This window comes from Cynoglossus semilaevis, chromosome 19, assembly GCF_000523025.1.
Source record: "Cynoglossus semilaevis isolate Cse_v1.0 chromosome 19, Cse_v1.0, whole genome shotgun sequence".
NCBI lineage: Eukaryota > Metazoa > Chordata > Actinopteri > Pleuronectiformes > Cynoglossidae > Cynoglossus > Cynoglossus semilaevis.
In genome coordinates, this window is record NC_024325.1 from 13,460,944 (window position 1) to 13,474,430 (window position 13,487).

General features: G+C 41.7%; 1 protein-coding gene across 1 annotated transcript in view; it reads right to left on the reverse strand.

Moving 5' to 3' along the window:
- Nucleotides 1–488: 488 nt before the first annotated feature.
- Nucleotides 489–13,487, reverse strand: part of fat3b (FAT atypical cadherin 3b) — a 77,934-nt gene continuing 64,935 nt past the window's right edge. Inside the window, exons 48-53 of the mRNA XM_017041824.2 lie at nt 13,102–13,396; nt 8,582–8,671; nt 7,410–7,469; nt 7,005–7,043; nt 1,306–2,098; nt 489–1,271 (exon numbers count right to left, since the gene is read on the reverse strand). Of these exons, the coding sequence (XP_016897313.1) occupies nt 1,419–2,098; nt 7,005–7,043; nt 7,410–7,469; nt 8,582–8,671; nt 13,102–13,396 (1,164 nt within the window). The 3' untranslated portion in view covers nt 489–1,271; nt 1,306–1,418. The remainder of the gene's footprint in view (nt 1,272–1,305; nt 2,099–7,004; nt 7,044–7,409; nt 7,470–8,581; nt 8,672–13,101; nt 13,397–13,487) is intronic.

Genomic DNA, 13,487 nt, shown 5'->3' on the forward strand with positions numbered 1-13,487 from the left:
AACTTGTTGTCGTCAGTGTTATTTTTAAGTCAAAAACCTTTCTTGATTATTAAGGCCTCAGGCTGAAGAAGATAACTGAAGAAACACGTTTGTTGACCTTCACAGATGTTTCCAGGTTTTTCGCCTTAAACGTCTAATTTTTATTTTTTAACTTTTGATTCTTTATTTACACAACGTCCCCATGTCTTGTTGCCGTCATTGTGGATATAAAAAGCTAATTTGCCACGAGGTCCGGGCAGAACATTTCACCATGGAGTCGAGTACCATCATCAGACAGAACTGTTTCATTCGCATTTCAGTGTCAATAAACGCTGTGCACTGCTGATTGTATGAATAATAAATGTAGCAGCGGTGATTCAGGGGAGAGTGTCTGGAGGACTCTCACATCTGCTCTGGTTCCTTGAGCTCATAAAAGAGGAGCCTGTAGGGACTGGAGGTGGACAAGTGTTTGCTACAGGCTGGATAATAATCTGAGGATAATAAAAGTATATGGTAATGTATGTTTTTAATTAGTTTCTGCTGCGGGGTCCGTGGTGTAATTCCATAAATGTCAAGCTCTATCCAAGGATCAGGACCAGAGACAGCGCTGCGGTCATAGATGAGTGGGGACGGGTCTTCAGCCACAAATGAGTTTTTTTTTATGTTTCACCCAGAAAATATGACAATGATAATAAAACACAATTGATTCGTTTTATGGAAGTTCGTGATTGAAGATTCAATTTCCAATAATAAGAATTTTTTTTTAATTGGAGACCCTCCCTTAAGAAACATCACAAAACTGTTCCTTGAATATCGTTAGCGTTCTGATCTTCTCACTATCCACATGAGATATTTTTTATTGTCTTGTCTCTGCATCTGTGCTAGTTAGTGTGTTGAAAAATGAACCACGCTTCCTAAATGCTGGACCTTCATTATCTGCCGATGGTTCTCGGCCTTTCTAGGTGTTTCTGAAACGCAGCCCCAAACCATTCCAGAGCTTCTCCATACTGAGGTAGATTCTAACAAAAGACTTTAACTACATGCATTTGTCACGACATAAATCCTTGTGAGGAGTCAGACTCATATTGATACTTTAAAACCCTACTTCCTGTACACAAATGGTTGACTGTCCTGTCATGGGCAGTTGTTTCTGATGTAGTCTGTGGTTGAGATTGTTTCTAGCACTAAAAAGTAGTACAAACATATTCCTTGATGTTGGATTCTAAATGATTGTTGTTGAAAAATAACTGTTTAGGCAGATGATGGTGAAAGATTAGCCTCGTGACATTTACCTTCTGTTTAGGCAGATGATGGTGAAAGATTTACCTCGCTGGCTCTAGATCTAATCCTAATCCTGTGTCACGATCTTTCAGGGTAAAACATAAAAACCAAACGTGGCCCCGGGACTTAAACACGACACTCCATGTCTTTCTGTGTGCTTATTTGAACCCGTCCCAGCCCGTGGTTGGTTCAGATCCAGTAGAATCTCTGTTTATTCGGGTCGCTCTCCTGGCTCTAAGCGACACCAGGTTCAGAAGTCTCTCCAGCTCATCTCCTGAACCTCCCACGCTGCAGGAGTCCTGTCCTCCAGGATCTGCCTGCGGTTCCCTCCACTCCCCTGTCTGTAAGTCCCAGGCTCTCAGAGGAGGCAGAAGCTGAGCCGGGTGCAGATTCAGACCTGCGGGGCTCGATGGATATCCTTCGTACGCTCGCCTCGTCGGGGGTAGAGTGTCATAAGGGTTCTCTGTGTCTTCGCCCTGCTCCAAGTCCGGGCTGCACTCTTGGTATTCCTCGTACACAGGCGAGGAGGTGTCTTCACCGCTGTCGTGTCCCATCGACGGCGGACGATCTCTGGTCCTGTTCCCTGCTCCTGCCTTCTGCTTCCTCTTTTCATCCCTGTCCAGGATACGTCTCCTTTCCCACTCGCCCGACTGATTCCTCTCCCACTGGAAGCTCCTCTTCCCGCCCTCCCATCCCTGCTCTCGGCCTCCACCCAGCACTTGGCAGTCCAGCTGGAGGGAGTGTGTGCTGCCGCCTCGTCTGATGCTCTGCTGGCTGTCGCCGAGGTCGTAGTCACTGTCCGGTGGACGGAGACGTGACGGAGACTCCCAGAGGGATGCTGAAAAAAAAAAAAAACAACTGAAAAAAAAAACAAAAAACAACAACATGATGAAATTATTGAGACAAACAGTGTAAACTTTATCAAAGAACAAGCTCAGGGAGGCAAAGAGTAATCTGAGATGATTGTGTTCCGAGCCTGAGGCTTTGTTCTGTGGACAAACGTGTTCTGCCACATCACAGTGTGAGTGAGGATGTGATTATCAGCCTAATAACACCGACCAGCCCAAAGTGTTGCACATACAAATCACTTGTCGCATGCAAAACAGTGCAGTTTAGTGTCTCTGAAGGAGCTGCAGGCTGAACAGTGAGTGCACTTTGGTGTGAAACTAAGTAGAAGGATGAGAGTCTGCTCTGCTGAAGCTGCAGTTTCTGATGGAGATGTGGCCTCCTCGAGTCTGAGCCTTTAGCTACACGTTAGCTTACAGTGGTCTGAAAAACCAAAGCCAAAAACCAACCATGTCATGGTGAGAACATGAGAACAAACCAGAGAAGCTCCTGTTGATACAGACATGTCCAAATGTTGCCCCAGGGGCAACTGTGGCACAGTGGTGGTGAATCCCTCCTACGGTATCATTTAAACATACCATTATATATGTGTATATATATGTCTTTCTAATATATTTAATTTGTGTATCTGTAGTACACACTCTCCATTTTTGCTCCTCAGTTTGGATCATTTTCAAGGAATTATTGGAGTCATTTTTTAAAAAACGATTTCTTATTTAGCTAACTGGTGTGAATGAGGCAAAAATAGAACGGCAGCAACATATGGCATCTTAGAGAAATCTGACACGGGGAATTCTGTCTCATAGATGTTAGCTCCACTGCTGATGTAAAATCTGACACGGGGAATTCTGTCTCATGGATGTTAACTCCACTGCTGTCGGTCTCAGATGTGAGCCGTCTGTCGGAGTAAAGGGGAAGAACGAAGAACGATTGTCACAGCGACTTCAGGAGACGAGCTACAGCTTTTTCTAGCAATTTTTTGTGATGATCACAAGCAGCCGGCTGAGTGAATTCGACTCACACCGGGGGCACAGTTCTACAGAACCGGAGACTGATTTCATCGATTTCAAACCTAATAGAACATTGAATAAAAGACACATTCTTTAGCCTGCACCTAAATGTCAAGGTTCCATTTTGACAAACCAGGTAAAAATGTGTTTAGAATCTGCCTTTTTAAAGACTACCTCTCCAACTCTGTGTAATCCTCTAACACCTACAGTGTGCTCGCTGTATAATTTATGGCTAAGTTTATGAGCTTTGACGGAAACAAATATCATATTAATGAAGTGAGTGGAGGCAGAGGGGTCACCTTCTGTGTGGGTTAGAGGGTACATTCCATTAGCAGCGTTAGCCCACTGTATAAATGGCATGACGCTCGTGTTGACAGGAACATCTGCAAAAACGCTACACTCCACATGTGGGAGGTTCCCGACGCTGAAGTTTCCATATTTCAGGATGAAATATTATTATAGGAAAGGTTAAAGGAAGACGAGGAGGAGGAGGAGGAGGAGGAGGAGGAGGAGGAGGAGGAGTGTGCTAGGGGAATGCGACGTGGAATAACAACAAACTATTCTTCAATTAAGTCTACACATATTTCATCTTTGCTCTGCAGGTGGCGACCCGCTGTCATCCAGGCGGAAAGAACACAAAACAAATATCTCATGGGACGAGGAGCCTTTGATGGTGAAACATTCCCCGCATGGAAAGCAGTGAAGGCGGAGGAGAAGCCACGGAGGACGGGAGAGCGACTGCTGGTACGGCTTTTACTGTAACGTCAACGCTAACACATGCAAATGCACAAAACTGGAAAACAAACACCAGAGAACCTCGTGCACACGTGACATCAGGAAACACAGAGAAATGACAGAGAGTTTTCCATGACGACTCATGACGATGTCGCACGTTGATGTAGAGCTGATCTGGATTTTACTGGTCCATTTGAGCCACAGGTGTAACGGTGTTATTGGCTGGGCTAAAGTGTTTTAGTAGAGCGTTATACGTGTTTGTAAAATGACCTATAAATGTGGTCTCCTATAAAAGTTTCCTCCCACTACTGATCATCCTGCTGGGCTGCAGCAGAGCCATTAGCAAATTAGCTAAAAACATGGGCTAAGCAACAAATCTCTACTGATGTGGCCGTTATTATCGTGATGGGGGGCGACAATGTTAATGTTTTTGACAGTAGGTGATGAGAGAGGAGGAAAACGTCTGCTAGTTTCAAAAGTCACATAATAAGGTTCACTATGATTCACAAGTGCAGTGTTTTATCACCACAAACATGGATTACAAGGGTCTTATGAATCCAGTGACCAAACCTAGCATTGGTGTAAACATCTAAAAAAATGTGCGGGCGACATATGGCTGTAGCAACACTGTATTGTGTTCTGAACTTGCCTCTAAATAATAATCATTAATTTAATCAACCTAATACCAGATCCTAGCAAATCAGAGCTGCCGCAGACGTGCAGTTTCCTGACGGACAGATGGACAGGCTCGCTGCCAGGCTGTTTTCCTCGCACATGACTGAACAAAGCAGTTTTAGTTTTCTTAGACTCTTGAGAAAACTTCTTGTGTGTTCAAGCCTTCAAAGACAAAGACATAATTATTTTTATTTGAATACTAAAAAACTTGGAAAATTGTTTGTGTATTTTTTAAGTTTCTGCTTTTTGACAAACTCATTAGTTTTTTGACCTGAAACTACTGCAAATCCAGTTGATGTTTTTTTTTTTTTTTTCCCGGCCGTGTTTAAATCTGTGCTGTCTGAAACAAAGCCTCTTGTTTTCATCTGTAGTGTGTCACCAACAGACGGCCTCACACTCATTAACACGGGCCTTTTTAGAACTTATAAATTGAATTGCGATTGACAACAAACAACAAACAGACTTGTTAACCAGCCGCCAATTAAAAGCAGTTTAAAGGCTGCAGCCCCAACAGCTGGTTTAAATAAACATGAGGTTGTTATAGGGTAGGATCCACTGCGCCCTGCATCAGTTTTTTTTTCTTTTTTCTAACCGTTAGACAGGGAAAAAATAGCCATTAGCTGCGGCTGATGCCCTCTTTACTGGTTTTCAAAAGGAAGAAAAGTGTTTGAAGATGTGGGGTTTGGCTCAAAGTTTCCCTAAAATCCAGTGTGACCTTGAACAAAGTTTATCCTAAAACTGCATACAGCTGGTAAATAAATACAGATCTAGAAAATATAGAACTTAGATTTAGTATAAAAATCAACCTGAAAACGACTAAAAAAACTAATCGAGTTTAACTTTTTAAACTATTTAAACAGCCTTGTAAATAGCTGTAATAGCTCTTTGATAAAAGATGGTTAAAAAAAAACAAAACTACAGAAACACCTTTAAAGTCATCTAAAGCTGTTTGAATTTGAAATCATTGACCTGGAGTTTACACTGGTGACGACAGGCCTCAGAAAGAAGAGAGCGACTGTTACTGGTTCACACTCTTTCATGTCCCCTTCCAATTAAGCCTTCGACGGTGTCAAGTAATTACGTTCGTCTGAGTGGAAGCCAAAGTTACACGTTTTAATCTTTCACAACAACCTGCAGATGCAGCCTGGAAATTAAATCATCGGCAAATGATGGATGATTCAATTAGTTCTGCTCCGGTGTTTTTAATTTGATTAAGTATGTGTGAGATCACCAGACACAGGTATCAAAGACAGCGGTCGTGACTGAGTGATGGGGATATGAAGTGAAATGACTCAGTCATAACTGGGAAGAGTTCTGATTGGAGGAACAGAACTCTGATGCTAGCTGCTGTCAAACCAGCAGACATACAGTTGATCTGTTTAATTATATAATTGTTGACCAGGGTGTGTGTGAAATTTCAAAGAAAAATTAAGAAATGATGAACAAAAAAAAAGAAATCCTTCGTTCAGAACTAAACATTTCTTTGGGGGGTTTTGAATGATTTTTGGTGGTAAAAAGTGACTGCAATTACATCAAAAACCTGTTGCATGGCGTCAGAGGTCTTAATGGGTTTTCAGTGGATTTTAGTTGATGATTTTTTTCAACAGAAATTTAATGTAATTTAAATGTTTTGCTGACTTCAAAAGTGTTGAGCACATTGGACGAACGCCAAGCATTGGGTTATTGGGTTTTTATTATCGATGAAAAAAGCTGATATCCTTACCAATGTAATATAGTTATGCTAATATCGGTCCGATAATATCAGACGGCCGATGTTATTGGACAGCTCTATCCGTTGAGCGTGATTGAAAATTCTAAAGGAAGAGTCGGCGCTCGGGAAAAGTCTGGATTCCCCTGGTGTAGAACAAAATTAGATTTAAATCTTAGCTGGCAAAGAAAAACCCGACAAAACATCCAGACTCTGTGTGGACCTTCATTAACATCATTGTTAACCAGTGCCAATAACTGTACTTGGATTTGTGTAAATGCTGCTTGGCAGCCATAAAAAAAACAAACAAACAACAAAACCCTAACAATTTCCTCAATCAGACTCAACAATTATTTGGTTTAATTTAAGGACATTGTCTGAGCTGCACAGTTGAGCTCACACATTTATGTAATATTAACTGAAGGAATTGGCAGCCATAAATAATAACCAAAAAAAATCAAAAAAAAAAAAATCCACCAAACGTTCTGTTCTTGGCTTTTTTCTTCTGAGATCAAATACACCATCCCACAGAAAGCAACTCAGCTGGAAGTCAGAAAAGTCGAGCTGCTGCAAACCCGTAGCCTGTGCTTCGTGTTTTTTAAATAATGCTGGCAAAAACAGAAATATGTGCAGATGATAAAAGGATCTGGATTTAAAAATGTAAGGAATACAAAAAGGGTGAGTTTGAAAAACACAGCGTGAGAAACAGGTCAGAGGGAATGAAGGGTTTTTGTTTTGGTTTTGTTTTTCTCACTTTACATCTCACTCACCAGGGTTGTTCCTCTGCTGTTCTTTGTCCATGTTCGACACTACAAAAGCAGAAAGACAGAGAGAGAGAGAGAGAGAAAGAGAGAGAGAGACTGAATCACATGTGATATGGAGAACAAATGGGAAAACGATAAAAACACAGAGGAATCCAGTGCCAGAAAAATCTGAAATATGAGACAAATGTTTAATTCTAACTACGAAGTGGAAATGGAAACGCAAACATGAGGCTGTATTCAATACGTAGTACAAAGTACTTCGCTGTAACAATGGCAGTAACGGTCAGATCACATGGGATTTCACCAATAAATCCCACTGACTGTTGACTGTCTGAGACCAAGTCAGTGAGAGACGTCAGTGTCACGGCATTGGCAAATGAGGAGAACACAGAGGAGGATCTTGTCGTATACCTTCACTCTCGATATCGGCTACGGCGTCGTTGACGAGACGTATGACGGTCACTATAGAAGCTGGAGGCAGAAAAACAGGAACACAAGGGGAAACAATGTCAGAGCGTTAACGACGAGGGGAAGGAGTCAGGTGACGGAGATGAGACGGAGGCGAGTGGGTGGGCGTGTGTGTGTGTGTGTGAACACGTGTGCACACGTGAAGACGCCAGAGCAGAGATGTTAGTATTGCCAACACGTTTGAGTGTGTGTGTGTGAATGTGTGTGTCCATATCCCATTAGACAGCAGGAGATACACGAGGACTAGTTCAGTGCAGGCGTGCTAATTAGACAGGAAACAAAGAGTCTGCATGGGCTCATAATGTGCAAAACAGTCGCCCACACACACACACACACACACACACACAAATACATGCTTGATTATTAAAGGAGATCAATGGTATCGAGTGATCTGGGGAAAAGACACCCTATAGATTCTGAGAACGGAGTTGAAGAAGCAGAGTTTATGTCCCTCCTCGTTCATGCTCATGGCTGAGGATATTTAACTGCATCATCAATGTTCCTCAGGCTAATGAACACAGAACACTACACTTTTACTACAAAACAATCACCTCTGCGTGTGCTGAGTGAACATGTAACACGTTAACTGTGATTTGGAGCTGCCCCACCCCCCACTCCTCCCCCTGCTGGACCCACTCGAGATTGAATTCCAGGCAAACAGAGGTGGGGGTTTACATGTCTGTGAGGGTTTGTTAGCTTTTTACCAGGATCACGAAAATCCCAGAAAAAGTCAATTATAGATGACACAGAAATCTAAATAAAATAAACTGAATGAATCAACGAAGGCTAGAATTTTCTAGAAGTAGTTTACTAGAAGTTCCACACAAAAAGTAATAATAATAATAATAATAATCATAATTGAGTCCCTTATTCATCTCACAATGGGGAGAGTCACAGCGTTGAGTCTTTGCAACCCACACAGGCTGCCACTAGAGGCGCCATTAAGTTTGTGGTTGCAACTCACATAAGGAATATGTGAGATATATAAATATATATATATATATTTGTTATTTATGATGTGTTTGTGCTTTGCGACAAGTTTCAGAGGAAAAGCGAGTGATGAAAAGAGACGATGGTTTGAGATTCTTTAGCAATAAAAAAAAAATCAATCTTACCGTTGTCGTCAAAGGACTCAGACGTGTAGGAACTGAGCGACTGCTCCTCGGGGGTGCAGTCGGTGCGACACCCACCCCTGTCCGCCATACCTTATGCACAAGAACACACACACACACAAACACACTCACTTTTTCTAATTCAAATGTGAGGCATTGTCATGACCAGGATCAGAACCCATGACCATTCAGACACGTCCACACTGATAACCATGATAATCAGCCCCTCTCCCCCTCCTGGCCGTGAACACACTCAGTCCTGGACCAACTCCAACTCAACACGTCCTCGGAAGCGAGGGCCAAATTTTATGGACGTCCAGTTCATACGGCTGTCTTGATTGAAGTGGGTTGAAGTCATAATTTAGCTTAGCACCTGAAGCCTTAGTGTAGTACTTTGACACACATACACACACACACACACGCGCACAAACTGCAGCCAGGCATGAAGTGCGCTCCGTGTGCGTCATGTGTGTATTCAGCTGGAATCACTTCCATCATCCTGTGACGCCGACACCAACACGCCATAAAGCTAATAAATGCATGACCACGTATACATCACACATCTGAAGCGTCTTGATGTCGTGGGATATTGCAGCACACGCTGAGCATTCATCATGTTTACAGACGGGACTAAGGACGTCGTAAAGACGTGTCCGCGGGGCTAGAAACCACGGTTTACTGCTAATCTAACTGAAAGCAAAGCTACTGTAGGTGAGAAACGACTGCCTCACATCCACAAACCCCACAATGTGAAAACTCCAACACACTTTTCTGTTGCTTTTTATTTTTTATTTTAAACATAATCACACACTTTTCTGTTGCTTTTTATTTTTATTTTTATTTTAAATATAATTCCTTGTGTGAGTTATTGGTTTAAGCAGCTTCTTGACTGGTTGGATCTGTTCATAGTAGATACTTTTTAAAAAATGCTGGTTGGATCTGTTCATAGTAGATACTGATTAAAAAATGCTCCTTCCCACTGAACGTTGTTTAGGACAGACTCCTAAATCCTTCAAACACATCAACGTCCACGTCTTCATTTTTTATTAGTTGCTTCTTTTATCAGTGCCTCATGCATTTGAGTCTTTGTTCTTGCAATAATGAAAATAACTTCTATCGGTTTTAACTCTAGCTTTCTCTTGTTGGCCTCTTTGTCATCTTTTTCCCTCTGTTGTCGTTTTTTTATTTCTTGTTTTTTTTTTTTTTTTGGTCCTTTATCTGTTTTTTCCTTTAGGCTAAATTTGAATTTAACGCTCTTTTGTTTTTGTCTCTTTGGCTTATTTATTCTTTTTGTGCTTTTTGTCTTTCTATCTTTTTGGAGTGTGACAGGAGAGGGTGTGTTTCCAGAGAACAGTGTGACCTGCAGCTCCATACAACGGAGCCAAACGCAGACTCCAGTTCAGCTAGGTTTAAGGAATCCTGACCAGATTGTCAAATTGAAATCCCACTTCCCTCTGCACCTGTGTCACACCTGACGTTTTGTGTGGACAAACAAGACAGGATTTTGAATTTCATTTGAAGTTGCTGCGCTGAGTTAACCTTAACCCGCGTATCCTCAGGGGGAAAACACTTCAAAAGATCCAGGCTCAGATCCCTGTCACCGCTCCTCTCGGCTCTGCCTGTGCTTTGGAGAGCTGCATTATTTAAAATCACACAGAGTTGCCTCTAAGTGATTGTTAGTCTAAGAAGTGCTGTAGGCCCAGAGCTGGTAACTGGGTGTCACTTTGCCGTGAGACAAGTGCAGTGTTAACAGCAGTTTGTTCTCTCAGAGACAGAGTATCTTTAAAACCGAAACTGAACTGCCTTAACAGACACACTGTAAACACGTCGGTCAGTTAAATACTGGGAAAACAGGTGACGGATTTCCCTAAAGCTGCAGCATTTACGGTTTTGACTGGGCCGAGAATACAATATATTTAAGTTGAACCATGGCTAATGTTTTAAGCTATATTTTCTAACTACAGGCTATCGCTAACTGGGTGTTTCTTGGTAAACTTTAGCTTTTTGGCTAACAGATTATGGACTTGTTTGAATCAGTTTAACTCTGGCTTCTTTACATATTCCCTGGTTTATATTTATCTGTCTTTTGCTAAACGTTTCAGCTCGCGTTGCTAATATTCAGCTAGTTAACTGACAATCCTTCTCTAACATTCACTAAGTGTAAGTACAATAAGTAGTTATGGATTTAATATAAGATATGTCAGCTTTTTTTTATTTAATATCTTTCATTTCTGTTGTTGTTTTATTTTATCACTTCTCTACAGTTGCTGCTCCCTTCAGTTAAGACACACAGCTGTAATACAAAAAAACATTCAGTCATTTTACTACAGCTCCAAGGCCTTTGGTCCCCTCCATCTGTCACGTCTTCGAAACTTTTAAAAAGTTCTTATGTTTGATATATAGTCAGGCAACAATTCGCCGTTCTGTGTTTGTGAGGTCAAGAAAGTCTGGACGTTGGCTCCGACTGTCTTAGCCTGAGTCTGACGGTTCTGGTCCAGTGTGCACACAACAAGTACAAGGAATGGGAGAAGTTAAACAGTACCATCAATCAAACTGGAGCCAAACACAGGAACGGCTCCGATTCTGCTTTTTATTGGATTCAGTATATCTGAACGTGATCCACCTAGTGGCCACTTCATTAGGTACACCCGTTCAACTGCTCCTTAATGAAAAGAAAAGCTGTTTAAGTAACATTGTTGTCACTAGATGATTATACAAAAAGCACACCACCATACACTCTTAGTCAGTTATCAAAATGACTAAAAAGAAAAAGGATTTTTTTTTTCCATTTTTTTCTGTGGTTGTTTTTGTTTATGTTAAACAAAAGAGGAAATTTCCTTTTAATAGCTTGTGATTTCGTCCTTTCTAAACAGATTAAATCTATGATGAAGAGAATGAAATCAGTACCAACAGAAACACGGGCTACAGTTGTACCTAATATCGTGGCCACAGTTTCTGTCCCAGTTTATTTTCCTTGCCTCACATGTTCATTCTTCCTGGTGCCAGTGTTGGCAGCCATGACTAAGCTTACAGGCCCGGCCTTTAATCTCTAATCCCAAACATTCTGCCAAACCATATTCTCATCCCAGCAGCTGAACTTTCTTTCAATGCCCTCCACACTTTTTCATTTTCAAGGACTGTGAAAGAGCCAATCACAGAACTTCTCAACTTGTGCTGAGGCCGACCAAACACTAATACAACAGAACTCACAAAACCCTTTAGATCCTATTACCTATAGTCTGTCCTTCACGTTTCTCTTGCAACTTTTATTTGCAGAACAGCCTCTTATCACTAAAGCCGACCTCTGACATCTTCCCCAAAAACACAGCTTTTTAAAAATGTCACTTCTACGGCAAGAGCTGCTGTAAAATAATCATCTCTATATTTGTTAATATTTTTATCAAACATGTTGAATTGAATTGAAAAACAAACTGTCAAAACAAACCGGCAGTATTTTTTTTAAAATTATATTATAAATTCTGTTTATATTTAAATGCAGTAAATCTTCTTTTAAAGAAAACTTTCTTCACAGAACAATAACTGAAATATGCAGTCTTTTGTTTTTTCAGCGGGAAGGTGGGAAAAAACAAATAAAATCACTTATTTCTCCAAAGGAAGAGATAAATATTCAACAGGTGCAAAGGTCCCTGCATTAATTGATCTTGATTTGAATTTTTAAGTGTTGAATAATTTTTGTAATCCATCAATAGCGCAGAGAAAACAGTTTCTATATGCGTTCTGTTACCATTTTATTTGTTTAAAATCTTTGGTAGTTCCTATATACTGTGAGGCCACCTGACTATTTCTACTTCTGTTTTTTTTAATTACTATATGTGTAAAGAAACCTGCTCTGTTTTGTAGAAACAAAATCAACCTTTTTTTTTTCTTCTGGAAACAGCAAAAAAATCAGGGCATGAAACATGAGCTGCGACAGACTCCTTTGATCGTCCTCTCAGAGGAGTCGATCTGATACGAGGCGACATCGACGCCAATTTCCAGAAGCCTAACAGAGACGCTGGCAGTACCGCCAGGTTTCTTCGCCCCCAGGAAGTAAATATAAAAACTAAAGTGAAATGATTGCAAAAAATAAATACACACACACAAAAATACAAGTTCTTAACCGCTCGTGCTCACTGCGAGCTGCTGCACTTTGATGTGTGTGATCAAAAGGCACAGATCAGTGTGAAATAAGCTCTGCTGCTGGAGATGATGGGTCGGGTGCAACACAATGAGTACACGGCCTCTCTCTCTCTCTCTCTCTCTATGTCTCTCTCTCTGGGTGAGTGTGTGTTTCCCTGGCATAACTGCACTTCTTGGTACATTTCCTGGACTGTACCACTGTTGTGGGGACACTTGTCCTTGTGGGGACGATTTACAGGTAGAATTAGGGACAGATTAGAGTTAGGGTAGAGATTAAGATTAGGCATGTATTTGTAATAGTTTGGATTAGGACAAGGACCTCGGGAATGCATCATGACTGTGGAGTGTGTGTGTGTGTGTGTGTGTGTGTGCTGCAGTCTTACCCCGTGGACTGTTATCTCTCTGTGTTCTCTCCAGCTCAAACGCTCTCTGCCCCCATTCCTCCTCTCTCCCGGCGTGCAGCCTCTCCAGCCTGTCCTCGTTCTCCTCCTCGTCCTCCTCCTCATCCTCCTCTTCTTCATCGCCTCCCCTTGCCTCCCAGGACACTTTATGAGCTGGACTGTGCACAGGGAGGCAGGCGGACGCTGAGGGGAGATTGGGTGCCACGCTGCAAACAGCAATGCCCCTCCTGGTGGTCAGGGTGCGGATATTAGACATGTTGGGGAGGAAGCTACTCAACTGCAAATACAGGAGGAACAGAGACGTGACATTAAATAATCTGAACGAACCAGGACAGCACTAAAAAGCAGAGTTAGTGAGGCAGACTGCA